We start from the raw sequence: 23,825 nt of genomic DNA, 5'->3' as shown, positions 1-23,825 counted from the left end.
GCCGTGATTGATTCTGAGGGCATTCTGAGGATTAGAGGACGCGTATGCGTTCCTCGTATTGGTGATCTGAATCAGTTGATCTTATCTGAAGCCCACAGCTCTTGCTTTTCCATTCATCCGGGAGTGACTAAGATGTATCGTGACTTGAGACAGCACTATTGGTGGCGCCGTAAGAAGAGGGATATAGTTGATTTTGTGGCTAAGTGTGGAAATTGTCAACAGGTAAAGTATGAGCATCACCGACCCGGTGGGGTGTTTCAGAGGATGCCCATTCCCGAGTGGAAGTGGGAGAGGATTACCATGGACTTTGTCACGGGTCTTCCGAAGACCCTTGGCAAGTTTGATTATATTTGGGTGATAGTGGATCGATTGACTAAGTCCGCTCACTTTGTTTCGGTTCAGGTTTCTTATACTGCGGAGAAGTTAGCCAAGATGTATATTCGGGATATTGTGAGATTACATGGGATCCCTATTTCTGTTGTATCTGATCGGGGTACTATCTTCACATCCCGATTCTGGATAGCATTTCACGATGATTTGGGTACCCGATTGGACTTTAATATAGCTTTTCATCCCCGGAACGATGGCCAGTCCGAGCGGACCATTCAGGTGCACGAGGACAAATTGAGAGCGTGTGTTATTAACTTTGGTGGTCATTGGGATCAACACTTTCCCTTGGTGGAGTTTGCATACAACAACAACTATCATTTAAGTATTGGTATGGCGCCTTTTGAGGCCTTATATGGTAGGAGGTGTAGATCTCCGATTGGTTGGTTTGATGGGTTTGAGGCTCAACTTGGGAGCACGGATCTATTGAGAGAGTCCCTTGATAGAGTGAGAATTATTCAGGCCAGACTCGTGGAGGCTCAGAGCCGACAGAAGATGTATGTGGACCAGAAGGTTCGGGATTTGAAGTTTGCTATTGGTGATCAGGTTTTATTGGAGGTTTCACCCGTGAAGGGTGTTATGAGGTTTGGTAAGAGGGGTAAGTTGATCCCTAGATACATTGGCCCGTTTGAGGTCGTGGACTATATCGGTGATGTAGCTTACGAGTTAGCATTGCCGCAAGGCTTGGCGGGAGTTCACCCGATTTTTCATGTTTCGATGCTGAAGAGATACCATGCCGACGGTACCTATATTATTCATGGGGATTCTATATTGCTTGATGAGAATTTGACTTATGAGGAGGAGCCTATCGTGATCTTGGATTGACAGGTTCGAAAGTTGAGGTCCAAGGAGATTGCTTTTGTGAAAGTGCAATAGAAGCATCGTCCTGTGGAAGAGGCTACTTGGGAGACTGAGTCTGATATGCATAATGGATATCCCCAGTTGTTCGCTGATTCAGGTATTTCCTACTCTCCTTCTTTTCTTTGCTCGAAGACGAGCAACGGTTCAATTGGTATCTGATGTAACGACCTGTTTGGTTGTTATAGTTCTTTTGGCACTTTTGCCCATTCCCGAGCATTGATTGGCTCACTTTTGACCCGAGGAGACCGTTGATATGCTTCCCGGGGTGTCTAGACAGGATTCAGGTAACTTTGGTAAAAAAATGGGCTAAAAGTGGAAGTGGTTGACCCAAATTTGACTTTTGGGCAAATGGACCTTTTTCGGAATTCCGTCAATTTCGAGAGGTCCGGATAGTCATTTAGAACTTGTGTGTGCATTTGATTCGGTTCCCAATGCATTTGGATGCATTTCGGGAAATGGGAATTAAGGCATCGGTGGTTGACTCGGTCAACGAAACCTCCGTTGGAAATTTCGAGGCCCCAGGCGCATTCATAACATGTTTTTATGTGGGACTAGGTATCTTGTATGTGAGCAAATGGCCTTGGGAGTTAGTAAAAAAATCGGATCGAAACGAAAAACTTAGGCCAAGTTCTGTTGTTTGGTGTCCGCTTTGGTGGCGCCAGCACCGCAGTAGCGGCACCATTGGGGCGGTAGCCCTGCCGCTGAAGTGGTCCCAGCCATTTTGGCTTGACCGTTGGGGCGGTCCAGGTACCGCTACAACTGTGACGGGCAGTGACTGTTCATTAAATGAGTCTTAGACCCTCATTATTTCATATCTTGATATTATAGCTTGGGGATACTGTTCTTGGAGTCAAATTGAAGAAATTCTTAGAGGTAAAACTTTGTCTAATCCTTTACTCCTCTTAACTCACAATCATCATAGAGTTTCCCCTTCCCTTTTCAATCCCTTAGGAATGAAATTTGAAGGAGGATTTTGGGAGACTTTTCCCTCGGATTAAAATTGATAAATTGATGATGTTGATGTTAAAATATGGTGAATCTGAGCTTAGTAACCTCATATATTCCACTTTTAACGTTGAATTTCGGATTTGGAGAATTAGAGTTCATACCTAATTTGGGGGTTTTTATTTGAAATCGTATTTAGGACAATTCTTGAGTTAATTCAACAATTAATGGTTGGGTTAGGACTCCCTATCACTTAATTTGGTATTTTGCCAGCGAATTTCTCGTTTTGCCCTTGTGGGCCCGTTTTCCTAATTTCTAGGGTTAAAATGGACCTAATTAATGTCATAGCAATATTTGTATCATTCTCCATGCTTTCTAATTTAGAATTCGATTATGCTTAGACTACTTTGGTTCTGAGCTTCAGAGGAAGGGCAAAGCGATAGAGTGACTTGTTGGTGTTGCGGTTCGGCAGTCCAGGTAGGTTATGGCTTACCTCTAGTGAGACTCTGCATAGCGAATCACAAAGTTAGAATATAATGTCGGAGACAGCATGCGAACCTTCGGGTATAAAGTTGGGTTGGATATTGCCTTGGATTGGGCCCTGATATGTGTTGGGACTAGCCACCCCGTTATGTGTGTGTATTGTTCCATTTGATGGTTGATGCTACGAGTAGTGGTGAATATCAAAATCTGTGTTACTATCTTGACTGAGATATGGTTGATATACCGTTGTTGGTATTTGCATTGTGATACATTGTTGACGTACCCGTTATTGGTACTAGTAATATTGATACATTGTTGGCATACCCTTGATAGTATTGTGATATGATACATTGATGGCGTACCCCTTCGTGGTACTTGTGATATTGGACTCGATTGTTGATACTTGATGTACGCATTGCACTCATTCTCACACATCCATGATGCATGGTCGATACCCGGTGATGATCCGGTATCGTTGATTGAGTAAGCTGATGTTTGATAAACTCTTTTACTTGAGTGACTGTGAGAAGGTCGATGTCCGAGGTTCAATTCTGGAATCGTTGATAAGTGCATTGCATAAATTCCCTCATGTTCATGATGCATGGCCGCTAGCCGGTAATTATCCGATATCGTTGATTAAGCGACTCTTTTACTTGAGTGATTGTGAGAGGCCGATGACCAATGATCTATTCCGGCATCGTTGTTGCATGACCGATTCCGATGTTATTCCGGAATCGTTGTTAGTGCATGGGCTCCGCGGGTCCCCCAGAGTGGTGCCGGTGAAACTCCCCCTGTGAGCAATTAGCCAGGGTCCCGTCTGTCTGTTGGGCAAAGATCTGGGACGGGTGGCACTTAGACTTCGCGAGTCACACTGGGTTGTGCTACCGAGACGTCGATATTTCCGTCTGGAGTACATGTGTACACCTCATTTGCATGACATTATATCTCATCCATTCCATTATTGCATTACACTATGACTTGATTGAGGTGTCGTGATGATTGGATTGTGATGACTCTGTTATGACGATGGATTGTGATGATTCTGTTGTGATGAGTGAATTGGATATATACATATTTCGGACTTGGTGTACTTGGGTTTAAAGGCTTTATGTAGGCGACGACGAATACTTGGTTGTGATCTTATTATCTTATACTTGTTGGATTCCTTGCTATCTACTTATTTTCTGAATTGTGTTATCTATGCTTGGTCGACCGATGATGTCTACCACTATTGTTGTTTGTACTGACCTGCACTTGCTGCATTCTTTTGTGAATGCAGAGTATCAGGTCGGATTTACTTCTCTGACTCGTGGCTGATTGACTCTTCAGCTTCCACTTGAGTTTTCCAGGGTGAGCATGGCGTCCGCTGACCTCGAAGACTCTTCTATTACTTATGTCTTGCTTTCCATTCAGAGACATGATTTGAGACTACTTATGTATTATTATTCAGACCTTTAGTATTCAGATTTAGATGCTCTTGTATGACCAGACCAGATACTAAGGTGGATTTCATTTACTTCCGCACTTGTTAACATTATATTATATTGTAAGACTTACGTTATTTTACTTTCTTCCGCTATTTTCTGTTATTGTGACTGTTGAGTTAAGGGTTCGCCTACCAAGGTGGAAAAGGTAGGTGCCCGCATGACGTAATGCTGAAATGGGTCGTGACAGTAAACTAACTTGAGGTTATTATAAACTTATAATTCTGAATCCACGCGTGAGACACAATCACTCAGAATTAAATAGTTGCACATAGTGAACAAGACCAGGAAAAATGAAAAAACAAAGTATGTTTAATTAATAAAATTGTTTAGAAATTAAAACAAATGAATAATGTTCACAAACGGTAGTGGGAGAAATAAATACAAAGGAACAACGTGTAACGACCCGTTTGGTCGTTATTGCGTTTTTACCGTTTTTGCCCCCGTTGACTCGTCCCCGATCCTTGTTAGTACTATTTTGACCCGCAAGTACCGGTGGCATCGATCCCTTGGCATCTTTTTGGGTTTTTGAATGACTTTTAGAAAATTTGGTCTTGAAGTGAAATCGTTTGACTCGAAGTTGACTTTTGGGTAAACGTGCCCGTAATCGAATTTCGACAGTTCCATTAGGTCCGGAGGGTGATTTATAACTTAGTGGTGTCTTTGGTTTGGTTCCAAAAGGGTTCGGGTGTGATTTGGGTCATGGTTGAGAAATTAGTTAAGCTAGAATTGGAGTTGACCACGGTCAACATCAGGTCAAGATGAACCCGTGTCGATGTTTTGAAAGTTCCAATAAGTTTGTAAGATGATTTTGGATATGTCCAAAAAGTTTGGTTAGATTCCGATGAGTTTTGGATAAGTTTGGGTTGTATGGTGATTGTTTTCGGCTTCGACGTCGATTTGAGCATAAAGGGTACCATATTGAGCAAACGACCTTTGATTCGTGTTTCGACTAAACCATTATATCCGTATCGTAATTTCGGAACCATAGCAACTGAAATCATCAAGTCTCGACATTGTACGAGGGAATTATGGTCCGTTTACTAAGAATTGGGTTGCTAGATTTTTCAGATTAATTACGAAATTGCAACTGAATTTGTATTTAAAAAATCTGCACTCTTCCTAATATTGAAACCACCATATCTCATTCATTATAAGGTCAAATGAAGTGATTCAAAAGCCTAACTTGAGTTAAATTCCTCAAGGAATCCATTGAAGGCATCAAAAGCTAGTTTTGGGATAGTTTGGCACCAGAAACGAGGCGGAACAGCTGGGCGTTTTTGCTATTTTTATGTTGTTTGGGTTTCTCTCATTTTGAAAGCTTCAGTTTGGGAGAATTCAAGGATGTTCTTCAAGTTTCTTCCAAGGGGTAAGGTCTAAACCATAATCTAAGTATTTTCCTTTGATTCATTTCCTTGGTTTAATCTTTAATCCATGGTTTCTAAAGTAAGAAATTGGGGTTTTTTCATGAAAGAAGGTTTAATGGGTCTTTTTTGAGAAGTTTATAAAATTGGTTAGACTTCCTAAGTTGCTTTAAATGATGAAATTGATTGGGTTTATGCTAGATTATGATGTATCTAAGGTTGTTAATCCTATACCTTCCATTATTAGTGTTGAATTATTGAATTTAAGAGTTAGGGTTTATACCCAAAATTAGGGGTTTTGCTTGGATTTCGAAATTGGATGAATCCTTGAGTTAATTTAGCAATTAGTTGATGGATTTTGATCACCTAGTTTTTAATTGGATAATTTACCCTTGAATTTCCCGTTTTGCCCTTGTGGGCCCGTTTCCCTAAATTCTAGTGTTGGGTTTTGACCCAATTTGAATGATTGCAATATAGGTATCAATCTTTATGATTTCTAATCTAGATTTCGAATATGACTAGGCTTTCTTGATATCAAGGCTCAAAGGAAAGGAAAGGCTAAGGTGTGATTGTTGGAGATATTGTTGTTTGGCCTTCTAGGTAGGTTACGACTTACCCTTGGTGAGACTTCGTTTAGCGAAGCATATATTTAGATGAATTATTGGAGAAATCATGTAAACCTTCAGGTATGAAATTGGGTTGGATATTGTCTTAGGTTGGGCCCTGTTGTGTGATTGGTGCTAGCCACCCTGTTGTGTAGTGATTGGAATTGTTCTATTGTTGTTGGCTTGATGCCACGTAGTGATGGTAATTTTGGAGACTATTGTTATATCTTGATCATGATATTGTAGTATCTTGCTTGTTGACATTTGATATGAGGATAGTATTTTATATGACTTGTATAGTCTTTCATGATATTGTTGGCGTACCCATGCTTGGTACTTGTGATATTGATCTGATTATTGATGTTGACTCATACATTGCATTTGCATTCATACATCATTGCATTGCATTATGGCTTATATTGTGATGATCTGGTGATTTACTTGTGTTGTTTAGTTAGGATTGGATATATTGAGACTTGGCACACTTGGGTTTAGATGCTTCAATGTAGGTGATGACGTGTACTTGGTTCTGACTTGTGTTTGATTTATTTTTGTTGATTTATCTGCTTATCTTACTTTATTGTCTGAATTATGTTAGCTAAACTTAGTCGGCCTATGATACCTACCAGTATTGTGATTTTGTACTGACCTGCACTTGCTGCATTCTTTTATGAATGCAGAATTCCAGGTTGGATCTACTTCTGCTTCTCGTGGCTAATAATTGCTTCGAGATTTGCTTAGAGTCCACAGGGTGAGCATGAGACGGCCGCCGCCTTGAAGACTCTTCTTTATTTATGTCTTATTTTCTATTCCGAGACATACTCAGACTTGATGTATTATTGATATTCTAGACTTATAGATTCTAGTTGGATGCTCTTGTATGGATTAGACCAGATTCTAGAGTGTATTTTCCTTACTGCTGCATACTTTCTATATTATTATCGTCAGACTTACGTGATTTTATTTCTTCCGCTTATTTTAGTAATTCTTTGTGTTTTTACTATTGTTGGGTTGAAAGTTCGCCTACCGAGGTGGAAAAGGTAGGTGCCTGCGCGATTTAGTTGAATTGAGTCGTGACACAACGTTTCGAAAAGAACGATAGAAAACAAAACTATACTGGACAAACAATAACTATAAGGTTCTTTCTCTTGTGATGATACTAAAAAGAGACCAAAAAATTAAAAAAAAAATACTTAACAATTCAATTTGTTACCCTAAAGGACGACAAAATATTTTACACAACCCTACAAGTAAAAGAGTAATTTACTAACACATTCAAATCCAAATGTCCAGTCCCTATAGCTTCTATTCAACCATACTCATTATTGATACTGTAAAAGACGTATCGATTCATGATCTAAACAGTTACACATATGCCTTCAACATATTCCTCGACCTTGAAAGTCTACACATTAAAACAAAAGATTTATCATCTTCAAGGGAAGATCTAGATAGTTGGTTACAGATCTTACATATATTTAAGTAATTCATTAAATATTTATGTATATTTAATTTGACTATCAATTCAATTATTATTATAATTTTAACTTGCGATCGCTGATAGAAACTCACATACTTCACATCTTAGATCTGTCTGTCACCACATTGAGCTAACTATTAAATTTCAGTTGTGCCATCTAAAATGTCATGTCAATAAATTTTCTAATAAAATAGTGATCGGTTGACGCTATTTCTACCATTAACAGAGAACATTAGAACCATTCCACCAGCACATAAACTAAAGCAATAAGAAAGGAATCATTTATGTGGCTATTTCCTCCATGTACTTAATGATACCAAAAGAAACTAAAAGAGAAAATACTCACAATTCAACAACTTGATAAGATAAAATATTGCACGCAAACATTACAAGTGAGGAGTGATTGACATCACATCCACATCCAAATGCCAAGTCCCCCCCCCCCCCCCCCCCCGGCCCCACAAAAAAAAAAAAAAAAACCAATTTGGCACTATATATCATTAACACAAAGGCCCATAACACGTTGAGCTAATTAAAACCATTCATGGGACCTTATACCAACTTTGGCTAGCTAGCCATTAAAATAAATTCAACCAACACACATTAATAATACAAAAATATTACCAGCCCGAAAAACAAAAATAAAACAAAACAAAACGGGGGATACTTAAGCAGACCTAATTTGTGACGGAGCTAGAAATTCTAACAGGGAATTACAAAAAAGCAAAGTACTTTCCAATCGACCCTATTCACTCGGTACAATTTTACAACGAACAATATTCAGTCGAGCTTCTTTTCCTCTCGTTACATGTAGCTCCGCCACTGGACCTATATATAGACTACTACTTCGAATACTTAAGTTTGTCATTGTGATGTTGACTAAATTTTGAGAAAAAATTTGCAAGAATTGCAAAGAAGGCACCAATGCAACACATGGTCCATGTCACAAATAGCACAATGTAATCCTTCAATTTCTTCTTTGGCTCATGATTTCTATCAGATTGCATTAATGACCTATACACAGCTTCAGTTAGTGCAAATGCTGTTACTGGATCTGATTCTTCTGGCAATATTCCCTGCTCAGACAAACATGCTATATCATAGGCCCCAGTCGTCTCCGGTATCCCTAAAAATTCACATATTTTCAGTCGGCCGTTGATTCGCTCCTCCGTGCTAGTAGTGTCACCATGTGTGAGGATTAACAACGGATTCTCATCTGTTCGGAAGAAAAAGAAAGAGATTAGATAATTACAGAGCAGACTCAGATCCAATCAACAAGACATATACATGTGTAGACATACATTTGTTTATTCTGTTCTAATAAACAAAATAAACAAATGTGCTTTCTGAAACATAATTTGAAACGTTACAGTTCGACTTGTACTTATAAGAATCTTCCCGTAATTAACGAATTCTCATCTATTTAAAGAAAATTAAAAACTATAAAGCAGATTCAGATCCAACCAATAAGACATACATGTGTACAAACTACATGTGTAGACATCTATTTGTTTATTCTGTTAATAAACAGACTAAACAAATGTATGCTTTCTGAAACATAACTTGAAACGTTGCAATTCTAGTTGTACTTTAAAAGAATCTTCCCGTAATTATCGTTAACACTATTTCTGACCCTTCATGTCCTTTTAACAAATTTTTATCTTTCACATTATATTTTAAGTTAAACCTACCACATGTGTACATAATTAAGTTTATCTACAAGAGCTATGAAACAGAACAAATAAATGTGTTTTCAGAAATATAATTTTAAACATTGCGATTCTAGTTGTCCTTTAAAAGAATCTTCTGTAATCATTTACGGTAAACACCTAATTTTTTACCCTTCCTATCTTTTAAATGTCTAAATATCTCTCTTAGGTTTAACCTTAATATTTGATTTTGCACAGAGTTTTAATTGCTATGTTGTCACACTCGTGTCTCATCCTCCAAAAATGTATTACTTTTGAAGAATTCGACACGCACCCAACAATATTTTCAAAGAGTCCGACCATCATAATTGAAGAGTTTGAATTAAGTTAAAAAAAACTTACTTGATTTCCTTATAGAAGGATTGGTGAAAAGGCTTTTCAAGGCCACCACAGGCTTTAAATCTCCAGAGTGGAAAGCCTTATTAATCTCTGATAAATCAGCCACGATTATTGCACAATCAACTTTCCTCTTAGTGTATCTTGTATTTGTTCCTCCACCATTAATAAGCTTATTATTATTGTAATCACCATGTCTAAAACAAGGTTGATTATGTCGAACTCCACGAGTCATCCATGTTGAAACTTCATCTAATCCCTCAATCATATCATTAGAATCTACGCCCCTTGAATCATACACACAAAATCCACTTCTCATTGATCTTAAGACATTGTGTTCTTCCAAGAACATGGTTGTATAGTGTGAATTCCCACCTATTACAAGACTCACCATAGCGTCAAAGGGTTGACAATCAGAAACAGATTCAGAAATTTAAGACAATATATAAAATAATGGGACAATTACAGTCCATTTGGGTGATCTAGTTTACAAAATAGGCAGCATGTATAGGTTTTGTATATTTATACTTAAATAAACATATAATATACATTACTATACATATAATATACATGTCAGTGTATCTACACTACCCCTCTAAAGCCAATTTTTTTAATTACCCATCCGGTATACGAAATCTACTAGCCTGACTCATTCGATTTTTTTTTTTTTTGGTAGATGTTAGAGTTTTGCCCTGATTTTCTTACCATATTTGGATTTTACCTTTCTTGAAGGAAGGCAAAGAGTTTACCATATTTGGTTTTACTTTTCCCAAAAGGAATTTTTTTTAATATTTTTACATTTGAGTAACCTCTTTCTTGGAGGAAAATGTTTTAGATCTCTATAAATTGAAGAATCCATCTCTTACAACGAACACAATAGCATCCACAATGTAGTATTTTAGGATGGTCTTGTTTAGGGGAGATTATACCCTCTATAGGTTTTATAGTTTCTTTTAAATCAATTTTCTACTATGTAGGTCAATTGACCGAATCATATTAAATATTATGTTTCTTTTAGTATATTTTTGTGTCGTCTGATTTATCATCGTTCAAGGTTTGCAAATATTAGCTTCCGCATGACGTCCTGATTATTTCGATCCAACAGTAGAGTCTATTAAAAGGAGGAAGCACTTACTAGGAGCGTCTTCATTTTCAGGGCTCGATCTCGAGACTTCTACCTTAGAGGTGAAGGGATCATATGAGAACCCCCGGTGTTCCTTTAATATAATCCTTTGAAGCAAGTTGCTCTATTGGTGGGGTTTACCATGTTTTCACAGTACTATTGATGATGTATACATATGTCACAACTATCAAATTTGAAAAATTGCATGGACCCCACTTTTGTTTTTGTTAACAAGAATTAAGAATAGTCTCTCATATTCGATCAGCCTTTCTGAAAAATTCTTTTAACCGGATAATGTTCAAACACACCTCACATCTTGCATGTGATATTTCATTAAATTGTCCAACTCCTCTGTCCCCAGTGACAGCAAATTAGTGAGAGACTTAAGAAATTAAAGTTTTGTTTGACTTGCATGACGGTAACCTCTAACCACCCAATGAGAATTCCAAGATGTATAAATCAAACGTGTCATTTTAGAGAAAAATTGAGAGATAAAATTATTCGTTTTTAAATGTCTACTTTTAATAGCTATGTTTCGAAAATAATTTAGTTTACGTTGCATATTTTTTATCTAAAAATAAACTAGAATTCAAAAACAAATTAATTTTTTTTTCTTGGAAACACTTGTCTTGGATTTTGAGAGCCGTTGGTCAAATCTAAAGTGTTCCCGAAAAAAGGATCACATTTGATCTTTTTTGCGCCCCTCATAAATTGATAAGAATTTAATTTTTGCACACAGTCAGTGTAAATAAGTTGTTACACTAACATCCTGCGAATTTATGTTTTAAAGTTTATGAATTCTTACAATCATTTCAAATTAATTTATACAATAATAATCGAGAACACAATCAAATATCTTTAGATGAGTAGTAAATTTTTAATATACATTCAAGGTTCTAGCCAAAAATTATTGTATTCACGTTAAACCGTAACCAACACGTTAATTCCCCAACTAGCAGTGCATATAGTTAAAGTTAAAAAAAAAATGACAAAATTACATTTAATGAAATGTGGGGGCAATAATAGAGAAGAGAATAAGGAAACATACTTGAAGTTTGAGCAAAAGGGATGAGACCAGATCGACCAAGAACACTGTACATGTAATTAACAAGTGAACTTTTCCCAGAAGCAGATAACCCCACTAGTAAAATTGTGATCACTGGTGGTATTTCCATATCTTCTTTTTTAATTCCTCCCACTGGCAACCAAAAATCCCCTGACCTGTAATATTATTATTCAATTTAATAATACAATTTCGTGTAAAATTTTAGAAACACACGTAATTTCCCAAAAAAGAAAAAAACACACGTATTTTCCACAAAATTCATGGAAATGTGCTGCTCATCAAGAACTATTTTCGATGAAAATTCCAAATGACCGATAGTGTACAGACAAAAATGTCAATGGAATATTCACAAATAGCCATTTTTAACTCATAATATATAATTGAAAATTTTGAATGTGAATTTCAACTATCAGCTAAAGAATGTTACCGAGTGGTAAGTACCCTCCATCTTTATCCGGGTAAGATTCATGAATAACCATATATCAACTTTTGTATTTGAAAAATAGTCACAATCATGAAGTTTCAAATTTCACATATAAATTCGAGTATATTGTCACGAAGTTTCACTACCATATTAATAACTATTTTTCAATTACAAAATCAAAAAGTGATCGCATTCTCAAAAAAAAAAAAAAAAGGTGATCAGTGGGTGCTATTTCTACGTACTTAACCAAAGAGCTTGAGTTCAACTCTTGAAATAGAATCACATTCAGTACAAAACATTTTATCGCAAACTCGAACTTCCTAGGTAAATTCGAATTAATCGGACTCCAAAGCAGATACCGGACAACAAATGAAAAACTTAAAAATAAAAGACTTTTCATGAGTGAAATACTGGCTTTCAGTCACATATCTTTCTATGTACAAATACAACTTCGAATTTCACCAAAAAAAAAAAAAAACAACTTTAAATACTCTGTTTTTGTTTCAGTGTCAAATAAATATTATGCAAACACTATTTAGCTACTAACCTGTAAGCAATAAGCTTGTGTCTAAGGTCATCAAGTCCCTCAGTTGAAATAAAAGCCAATCTTTCCATTTCTCTTAGCACTTTTAGCCTTGGTGTGAGTTTAGAAAGATCAGAAATGTCCACTTTGAGATGGCCATTTTCATCAAAATCTTGTGGTGTTCTCCACCATAAATTGGCTGTTTTTGGCAATAACTCACTTTGTTCTTCATCACTAAATGAAATATTTCTCATCTTATTTTTGTTCAAAGAGGATATTTTTTGGGTTAAAAGATGGAGAGTTGAATTAGCTAAGAAATTATGTGTGTTTGCAGCTGTTTTATGGATCTCAGGTTGGGTTGGGGGGTTTTAATTAAAAAAAATTGAATGATGACAGATGATATGGCCAACGTGGGGACAAGCGGCTTCCACGATGTATTATGATACAATAAAGAATTGATTATAATATGATATTGGAGAGATCGATGTTGTTGCCATTTCTGCTCTAGTATTTTATAGATGGGATTAATCGTTCACGTAGATTAACAGCCCATATTAAAAATAAACTCAAAATGACCCTACTTTTTAGAAACCATCCAACTTTAACTTTTGTAAGTACTTGAGTAATTTTTCTTAGCCAAAAACAAAACTTCGTTTTCTCTATCACTCAATCAATCTTCTATCCTTTAATCAAGGGATTTATTTTTTGTTAAGCATATACCATATTTCTCTCTCTTAGATTAAATCACACTTCTCACTTCACCCATTTCTAGGGGTAGGCATGGTACGGTATTATAAACTTCGATTCGGTAATTTCTATTTTCGGTATTTAAAAATAATATACCATTATCATACCAAATTAATTCGGTATGGTTCGGTATTTTTAAGTTCGGTTTTGATATTTTACGGTACGGTAATTCGGTAACCATAGTTTATTCGACTACGACTTATATATATACATATAATAAAGAATGATGACTTCGGCTATTCAAGAAACGTCTCAATCATATTATACTAACATCTTACACGTGTAAAAATATTCAAAAGAAAGTACAATCAATGCCCTTCGTTGATCAATTACACAAAAAGAGCATTTCAATCAAGATATATATATACTTCGGTACACAAAAAGGGCATTTCAATCAATTACATCATACTAACATCTTACACATGTAAAAATATTCAAAAGAAAGTACAAGCAATTCCAACGTCTAAACAATTAGTTTGTACTAATACTAATTATATATTTGTTATATTTCGGTATTTTCTTTATCAATACCAAATACCAAACTTTTCAAAAATTCATACCAAATACCATAATATCGAAACTGCGGTATCAAAAAATTCGATTTCGGTATGGTAATCGATATACACCATACCGTGCCCACCCCTACCCATTCCCTATAATCTCTCTTTCTCTTTGATAATTTGTGTCACTGTCTGTTGCTAACTGTAACACCCCGTAAACTTGAACTAGGTTTGAATATGTAAAAATCTAGTGTTAAGATGATATTTTATCTATATGAATCCATTCTTGATGAATTCGGGTAGAGGATAGTCGTTTTGAAGTCAAACCAACTAGTGAAGTTCTTAAGGGCTCTTAAATTCACTTAAGTTTTGGTAGGTCTGTCTTCTGGGCGATTTTCATGAAAATTTGTTGCAAATTTGGAAAAACTTCCTCGATGAAAGTTGTAGATCTTTGAAATAGATTTCCAACGGTAGGTCGCCCAGCCCAAACAAAGCTGCGTACAAAAAGTTATGCCCGTTTTACTGAAGCCTGTCTTCACTGAAAATTTTGCCTGTGTTACGGTGAGATGTTACGAACCGTAACACGTGTTACGGGCCGTAACATGAACCGTAACGTCTCAAAAATTTCCAGAAACTCTCTGGAAATTTCCACTAAGGGACGGTCCATAACACGAAGAACGGTCTGTCCTTCAGAGGCGTCCTTTGGCCCGTTTTCACCAGAAAAATATAAATAGGACTCTTGTTTTGTTTATTCCTCCACTTCCTAAGCAACCCTAAGGATGAAAATCATTCCCCCAAGTCTTCAAATCAAAGGTAAGGGCATCCTTAACATTACTAATTCATTCTAACATCAAACCCATGATTCTTAACATGATTTTTGTGACCAAAACTTAGGGTTTGCAACATAATTCTTCCCAAAGTGATTCAAGCTAGAGTTTGGGTGTTCTTCATTAGAAAAATGAATTGTTAAACCTTGTTTAACAAATTAAGGTATGTCTCTCTTTTAAAAACCTTATTATGGATATATGTCATTTCTCGAAAGTTCTTTATTGAATAAAAAGGGTGAACTTCTCATACAAAACCCTAATGTATGTCTCTTTAAAATTAAAATCCTTTTTGAATATAAAGGTAATTTGTATGTCTCTTTTAAAGAAAATCCTTTTGACTATGAAGGTGTTTTGTATGTCTATATTTCAAAATTCGTCTTTTCATGTATGTCTAGATTTTCCCAAAAATCTTCCTTGAAGTATGTCTATATTCCAAAAATCATCTTTTCAACTATGTCTACTTGTGAAGTACGCTTATATTGTGAAAGCATGAATTGTATTTGAGAATCCTTCCTTGATTGTTTGTATAAGTTATAACTCTTGTTTGGTGGAATTTATTCTGGAATTAAAGATGATTTCTTTTAGACAAGGTCATGCGTGTGTAGAGTCAAGCCCGCATCGAACCTTATACGAACTATACTACTTTGTGAAACTCGCTTTTCCCATTATTGGATGATTGAACTTAATCTTCTAAAGGTTGGACCTTAAACTTGTTTTGTTGTTGAATGGGTTTCTTGAACTTGAAATTGAATAAGAGATTTGAATAAGATTCTAAATCGGTTATGACTTGAAATGCTTCCATTTTGAGATGATGACTTGAGAAGTGAGATTCGGCTTTAAGCCATGATTGATGATTCAGTAATATGCCATGATTTGTATTTTGTTGGTGTTCGGGCCTGTATGGGCAAGCTGTGCTAATCCAGAGGACGATTAGCCGTTATGGATCCTAACGTATCGATACGAGTATTGCTGTGTCAGTCCAGAGGACGATTGACCTCCGTTGCTTCCTAGCGCGGAGTATCTATTGTTGTGCTAGTCCAGAGGACGATTAGCCTCCGTATCTTCCTAAACCGGAGTATCTATTGTTGTGCTAGTCCAGAGGACGATTAGCCTCCGTTGCTTCCTAGGCCGGAGTATCTATTGCTGTGCTAGTCCAGAGGACGATTAGCCTCCGTGGTTTCCTAACCCGGAGTATCGATTAATTGATTAGTTTGCCTATGAGTGGCTTGTTTCGTATCTTGTTTCCTGTGAGTGGCTTGTGGTGATATTGAATTCGCAAGTGAAATGCTTGGCATGGTAATGGTAAGGAGTTAAGTTAATATGTCTTTCGTTGTTGGATTCTTTGATGACTCTTTAATGTTGCTGACTTACTTTATTCCTCGGTTTGAACTGTTATTTTCATTGATATCATTTTATTGATTTTATTCACTATATCTTGTTTTGTTAACTATTGCCCTTTAGACACTTACTGAGTACCCGGTACTCAGGCATACCATTGTTGTTTTTTATGGTATGTTAGGTATCATTGAGGAGCAGGTTCGTGATACGCCTACGACTTAAGAGAACTTGCTGCTTTCGAGACTATTTCGGTGAGCCCACATGATTGTTCGTGGGGGCACCATTCTATCTTAACTCTTCGTCTTTTAGTTTCGGGCTGCGTCCCGATGATTTAGACGTTGCTCATTATCTTAGAAGCTCCATAGTATACGTTCTTGTGGGTAGTTGTTGAGTTATTGATTAACTCTCGGGCACGTTATTACGTTTGACTAAGTATTTGGTGAATAGAGACTTCCGCTGATTTAATTTATATATTCATGATTTGTTACATTTACTTTATAAACTTTTGGAGGCGAATGTTGAACCTGGCGGGTTCAAGTGTTATTATTGTATCGTTTAGGTTCTTCCGATGTTGTTCATGACGTCGGATGCCGGTCACGTCTAGGGTGGGTTTTGGGGCGTGACACTAACCTCCAGTCGTGTTTTCATATTTTCTACCCTACTAATTTTAATTGTACGAAGATCATGAAGAAGATGAAGAAAAAATGGAAGATTGGCGATTTTGTCCATCAAGATTTGTCGGTCTCTCTTCACTGTCGTTCGTTATATAATCACTATATAAAATATATATTTTAAGACAAGATAAGAGACTGAGAAAATAAGTCATTCATGCATTGTGTAAAGTATAATTAGTGTGTGTGTCTATTTAGTGTATATATACATTATATACTGATTATACATGTAATTGTTAGTGCATTTATACGTTGTGTAATTCATATATAATCATTGTATAATATGTATATAATTAGTGTGTATACATTATGTACTGATTATACATTGTTTTATACATTGAATTATACACATAAATTTTCTGAATTTTTGGTGAAGATGTGGTTAAAAAAAAAATGCCTTCTATCACCTTAAGTGTTTTCAACGTTGGGAACTTTTGGAGATATGAATTAACTAATTGTTGGAGAAATTTTAGGAATTAATTTTCTTGGAGATAATGTAGGAAACCTCCCTGATTATAGCTACAGTCTTAGAGGGAGTGTTTTATTTTTCCATTTTTTTTTTACTTGCTGGCTTATATAATTTATGGCTAAAGTTTGTAAGGCCTACTAAAAGTAAACTTTACTATTGGGCTCGGCTATTTGTGTTTTTATCCCAATAAGATATTCCCTCCGTCTCAATTTAAGTGTCTTTTTTTTGTCTGTCCCAAAAGGAACATTTTTTTTATATTTAGTAAGTTGACAATTCAAACATACAAGCTTAAAACTATACGATTCAAAGGATATTATATTATATTGCATTTATCATTAATTTAAGATCACAAGATTCAAAATTCTCTTTTTATTTCTTAAACTATATACCCAGTTAAACTAAGACACTTAAATTAGGACGAAGGAAGTATTATTTAATTATTAGTGCATTTAAATATCTTTTACATAATTTATGCTACAATTACTTAATACTAGTGAATATGTCCGCGCTACGCGCAGTTATAAATATTCTATCTTACAAAAATAAAAATTGAATACAAAAAGAATTATGCAGAAAAATAAACTGAAGGTATATACATCAATGCGTATATATAGTTTAAAACATTTGTTTCTATTGGGGAAATGAAATTTTAAAATATGCACAAAAAGTAGAATGAACATGCTAATGATAAGCACAAAACGATAGATTTTCTGAAAAGAAAAAAAATATGGAGAAAAGGAAAATAAAAGGGAATAGGAATATAACACGTGCTTGTTAACCTCGTACCTCTCTCTGTTCCGAAATACAAAATGGACCTAATAACCTGACATTAACAAAACAAAAGGGAAAAAGGAAAGAAAGACAATATAAAATAATCTTGCCATCATAATGACTAAGAAGTAAGAGCATTATTTATAAACTTGTTAAAATTTCTTGAAAATTAACTTCGTGATCCATTTTTATGCCTTATGAACTTATGCAAATTTGTCTTTCTTCTATTGCCCGGTACTTGCACATTTATCATGTATGATATAGAAATTTTAAATATTTTAAAGTCTTCTTATCAACATTCATTTTAAAAAAGCAATAAAATGAGAACATAAATTAAAGTATCGTAATATATACCAGAAATAAGGCCTCGAGGCCTTTATGAAAGAACTTGAGAGCTTAAAATACATAGGTATGTGAAGAAAAAATTACAATTTTATATATATTCGTGTATGGAAGATGAATTGGTGTAGTTACATTACCTTTCTTGCACAAAATATGGGCAAAGAGAATTTTCATCTCAAATCTTTAAAATAAATAAATAAATATGGATAAAAGGGATGTGAATAGTTAGTTCCTTGCCAGACGGACATACAATTTAAGGATATTATTTAATTTATCACAATGTAATTCCATCATTATGATTGTTGAATCTGTTACACCCTTTCTTTTGAAAGGAATAAACAATTAAACATATAATTTAATTCAAAAAACGATAAGAAAAAAGCAAAAAACAAATGAGAGAAAAAAAAAAGTTAAATCACTTTATTGGTATAATAGAGATATCACATCACATTTTTAATGCCTAACTTTATATAATATATAGATAGATACAAGTAACGAAAAATTGACTAATGGCATAAAGTCATAGTTTCTAAGCATAATTAGGAGAATTTAAAAAAAAAAAAAAAACTGACACGTTTAACGTAATTAAGATTTTTTCTAAAAACGAAACCATATTCACATCAGATAGACTTACATATTGTGTGCATCAAACACCTCATATAAGAAACTAAAGGGCCAAAGTATCTCAACTCATGCCCTATAAAGAAAAAGAAAAAAATCTTCTTGATCAGCCTATAACAATACGTTTATTCTTAAAACTTCAAAATGATAGTTTCAATGACCGGATAATTAAACTAAGAATATAGTACACATCAAATTTTTATCTTCATTGCTGGAATTTTAAGCACCTCCGGAAGCTTACTGCTTTGTGACACAATCTCTCTTTGAGTACTTCCTTCATGCATGTATAAAGCTTGTTAAAATGTTTATATTGAAAAAGAATTTGTCAAAGGAAAGAAAAAAAAGAATAAAACAATCTAAAATTTGCAATATTGTACCACCAAAATTAAACAGTAGATATGATACATTTTCAATCAACCCAAAAAAAAGGGATGCCCCGTAATATTATCTACTTGCTCCACCGAAAGTCCTATCCCCCAACAAAAGAAGTGTCCACTTGTTCTTCTAAGTCCAGGATGACGTCGAATCTTTCTTGTTGGATGAACAAATGGGAAGTGGAAGATTGGGCGAGAGGAGGAGACCTTAGAGCCATATTTCTACATTTATGTAGTTTTATTGCATAATAAATTATCACTAAATTACTAATTTAATGATAATGACTTTTGGGTTTTCTAAACTGAAAATAGTTATTGGTAATTAATTCAGAAAATGTAATTAAGAAATAATTTTCAGGTTTTCTAGTAGTATATCATAATTATATAAGTAGGAAAAATTGAAAAAAATGTCAAAAATTTGAGAAAAAAGATAAATAGCATTCTAGGCCATAGAGAGGTGTCACATCACCTTATCTATGCCTAGCTTTATATTATATATAGATTTGCCATTTTTCGCCATGATTGATTCAGATTCATACAATGTATAGCCTATAAAGGGGAAAGCACGTCACTCAAAATTTTTCATTTTAGGATTCAGATCCAATACTCTAATTAAAAGCAGAGAGATTTCATCCATCTCTGTCACCATGTTCTAGCGGTGAAAAAGATATATACACTTTTACATTAAGAAACAATTTAATTTTAATTTTAATTTTTATTTTAATATACTTTTATACCCACATAAATATTATGTCGTGTTTAAGATCACAAGTTTTAAAAAAAAATTATTCTTTCTTAAACTCTGTGTTGCCCAAGTCAAACTAGTCACAAAAGTTGAAACGGAGAGAGTATTTGTTTGTGAGTTTTAACTTTCATGTGCGGATAGTAGAATAATTTGCTGGAAGTTACATAAGAAAATAATTAATTTAACTTATACAGTATATAACACCAACAATAATATATTTAACTGATATGTAACAATAACAACAACAACAATAAATTTAATTAACTTATATATAATAACAATATAATATGTCATTTACCACATTTTGCAGGCATGAAGCTGCAATTGCTATGAGAAGTTGCATATAATTGACGCTTTAAGATAGGTTGCATTTTATAACATATAAAAACATAGGGTTTAATTTCACAAATTTCCCTTAAGGTTAGGCTACCTCCCTCGTGATTTTCAGTAAACAGACAAGGCCCGTTTGTTTTGCGGGATAAGTGGGTTATCTCAGTATACAATGTGTGATTACATTTATCCTTGTTGAATAAAGGTATTAGCTAAAATCACGATAGAATTTATACCACAATTATGAGCTTTTCTATCAAAATAAAAGATGGATAAATAATCTTGGTTATAATCCCCAAAATTATAATCCAGATTTTAGTTACGGGGTAACCTGATTTTGAGCGAAACTAGCTCTAAATAAGTACATATATTATATATATATATAAATGAAATCCTTTTGTTGAACACACGAGTTTAATAGTCGTAAGTCGTACAGAAGAGAGAGAAATACAGGAAGCTTCTACTTTCTAGTCATCATTACTCCTATGTTTTTATGTGATTGATTACAAATAGATGGAAAACAGGGAAGGAGCATATGATCTGGATTTTTAACCATTAGCTCTTTTAACAAATAAGTACAAGCGTTCCAAGACAAAAAATCATCTTATGACACAGTCAAAAGTGAGTGACATTTAACTAATTAAGGTTAACACATAAAGATAAAGAAGGAAGCATCTTGTGTTCCAATAGAAACAGAAATAACGTGGATTATTAGAGAATCGAAGTTTTCCTAAAAGAAGATATCAATGAATTTATGTGTCTCTAGTGCTCCAAGTAGGGAAAGGGGCTGAGATAGAGAGAGCATCACTCCCTTAAAGGAGTTCTTAATAGATTTCTAGTCGGAAATAGAATCGTGCCATAGTTTTTTGATCAAGTAATGAACTTTATTTTTCTCTCGTTCACGTTGACGTCGGGGAACAAAGCTCATTTGGTAACTAAGTTGAAAATGAAAGTTGTATTTGATTAATTAAGATCGAAGTATAAAAAGAGAAACTGCAAGTGCGGAAACATAATAAATGCTGGAGGACAAAAACTCATATGGTAACGAGTAGCCTGTTTGGTCAAGTTTCAAGGCGGTATTTTTTTAAGTTGATGTATTTGGTCAAACATGTTGGAGAAAAAAAGTATTTTTGAGTTAACTTTTTAGTATTTAGGAGTCGTTTGGTTGCTAGTTAGATTAAGGTTGGTTTCAATAATGTCAAGATTAGTTATGCAGGTTTTAGTTATTTATGTATTAATTATTTCATTTTATATCTTATATAAATAATACATATCTTCCCTCATAATTTATACTTGTATTAATTATACTGGTTTTTAAACTGGTAACCAAACACCATACTTGATATGTTAAATTTTACAGAAAAGGGCCAAATATACCCCTGTACTATTGGAAAAGGGCTACATATACCCCTCTTTATACTTTGTGTCTAAATATATCCCTGACGTTATACTCTGGCCTCAAATATACCCCTGTCGTTATGCAGTGACACAAATATACCTCTCATTTTAACGAAGAGACACGTGTCATCATCTTATTAGTCTATTTTAAATTATTCCCTAATTAATTAAACGGAAAAGGGTCAAATATACCCCTTTACTATTGGAAAATGATCAAATATACCCTTCGTTATACTTTGGTCCAAATATACCTCTACTGTTATACTTTGAGCATAAATATACCCCCATCGTTAAAGTTAATCAAAGTAAACATGTGACATTGATATTTGGTGAGATGGATGCCACGTGGCATGCCACCTCACACCCCCAACCCACATCTTCATTACCACAAACTATCTTCACCATCTCCGCCGGCGCTACCACCCACCTGCGCCATATAATGGCAACCAAATAAGCTATACTTTTCGGTTAAATTTTAAAACCAAACAAAATATCATTTTTAAGTTAAAGGCATCTAAAAGACTTGTTAAAATTATCTTTTTGACTATTCAACACGAAAAAGAACAACTAGTATTTAAATTTTAAAATAATACAGTAATAGCAACGTTCTTTTGGGAACAACCCGAATATTAGTTGTAATTTGTTGGCTACTCAATTAAGTAAGTACTCCATTTTCTCTGTTCAACAGTTTACTATTAATATTCGCTGTATCAAAAGTTTTTTTTTTCTCTCTTTAAGAACAATCGAGTTTACCGTATAATAGAAAACTGAACGGACAAAAGAGATGGGTTAAGCGCGGCACCGGCGGTTATTATTGTATGATGAAGATAGTTTGTGGTAGTGAAGATATGGGTTGGGGGTGTGAGGTGGCATGCCACGTGGCGTCCATCTTACCAAAATGTCAATGTCACATGTTCACTTTGATCAACTTTAACAGTGGAGGGGTATATTTGTGCCCAAAGTATAACAATAGGGGTATATTTAAACTAAAAGTATAACGAGGGGTATATTTGATCATTTTTCTTCAACAGTAGAGGGGTATATTTGATCATTTTCCGTTAATTAAATCCGATATCCAATTAAAAAAACCCATACCCATACACGAAAAATTAGAGGCAAGCAATAAGCATGGAAAAGCTTCTTCAATCCGGGCACTTCTTTTAGGCGCAGAGGAGAAGAAACAAGACGGAGATGAAGACCAAGATTGCGACAATAGTGAAGAATCTACAGAGGAGATCCTAAAACCCGTTACATCGTCTCTAGTTATAAGCTGCTTACCCCATCAGCTTAAGCTTAGGATTTCAGTTGATTTCATCAAGTATGATAGCTTATGCTAAAGAGTAAAGGGTTAATCAAATCTCCCAAAAAATTTTTAATAAATGATGACAGTTTCTGGTGTGATAATGAACCATTTTATCTCAGATTTAAATATCTTATGGTTGTGCAGATTTTAACCACTGATTTCTTGGTATATGGAATCGCTAGGTTCGGGCGAATTTAAAACACAAAGGCAATAATAGGAGGAATTGTTTAAGTGGGTTAAAAAGTCAAATGTAAATTGGTTGTATCCATTAGATTCTCTGGACTCAACTGCACACAAATGGGTAGCCTTAGGAACACGATGGTATGTTTTAATTGGATACCGCGTTAGACTTTAGAGGTTAAATTTTAATTAATTAGAGACTAGTTTAAAATAAACTAATAAGATGATGACATGTGTCCATCAGTTAAAATGAGAGATACATTTGTGCCACTGCATAACGATAGGGGTATAATTGAGCCTAAAGTGGGTATATTTGAGCCCAAAGTATAACGAGGGGTATATATAACCTTTTTCCAATAGTACAGGGGTATATTTGGCCCTTTTCCGTAAATTTTATACATAACAACTAAAATGCTACC

At 34.8% G+C, this 23,825-nt stretch overlaps 1 protein-coding gene across 1 annotated transcript; it reads right to left on the bottom strand.

Annotated features, from left to right (window-relative positions):
* Window positions 1–8,138: 8,138 nt before the first annotated feature.
* Window positions 8,139–13,284, bottom strand: LOC132640210 (uncharacterized). The gene is made up of 4 exons (XM_060356708.1): window positions 12,815–13,284; window positions 11,826–11,998; window positions 9,661–10,029; window positions 8,139–8,825 (listed from the first exon to the last, which is right to left on the bottom strand). Exons 1-4 carry the CDS (start codon window positions 13,042–13,044, stop codon window positions 8,452–8,454), a joined length of 1,146 nt encoding a protein of 381 aa, XP_060212691.1. The 5' UTR covers window positions 13,045–13,284; the 3' UTR covers window positions 8,139–8,451.
* Window positions 13,285–23,825: the final 10,541 nt, after the last annotated feature.

The sequence above is a fragment of the Lycium barbarum genome, chromosome 5, assembly GCF_019175385.1.
Source record: "Lycium barbarum isolate Lr01 chromosome 5, ASM1917538v2, whole genome shotgun sequence".
Taxonomy (NCBI): domain Eukaryota; kingdom Viridiplantae; phylum Streptophyta; class Magnoliopsida; order Solanales; family Solanaceae; genus Lycium; species Lycium barbarum.
This window is presented reverse-complemented; position numbering and strand designations above follow the sequence as displayed.

Coding starts and splice junctions, on each gene's coding strand:
- LOC132640210 (XM_060356708.1), bottom strand. CDS start 13,044: ATGAGAAATATTTCATTTAGTGATGAAGAACAAAGTGAGTTATTGCCA. Junction 11,999..12,814: donor CACAAGCTTATTGCTTACAG/GTTAGTAGCTAA, acceptor ATAATATTACAG/GTCAGGGGATTTTTGGTTGC. Junction 8,826..9,660: donor TCCTTCTATAAGGAAATCAA/GTAAGTTTTTTT, acceptor TCTTCCGAACAG/ATGAGAATCCGTTGTTAATC.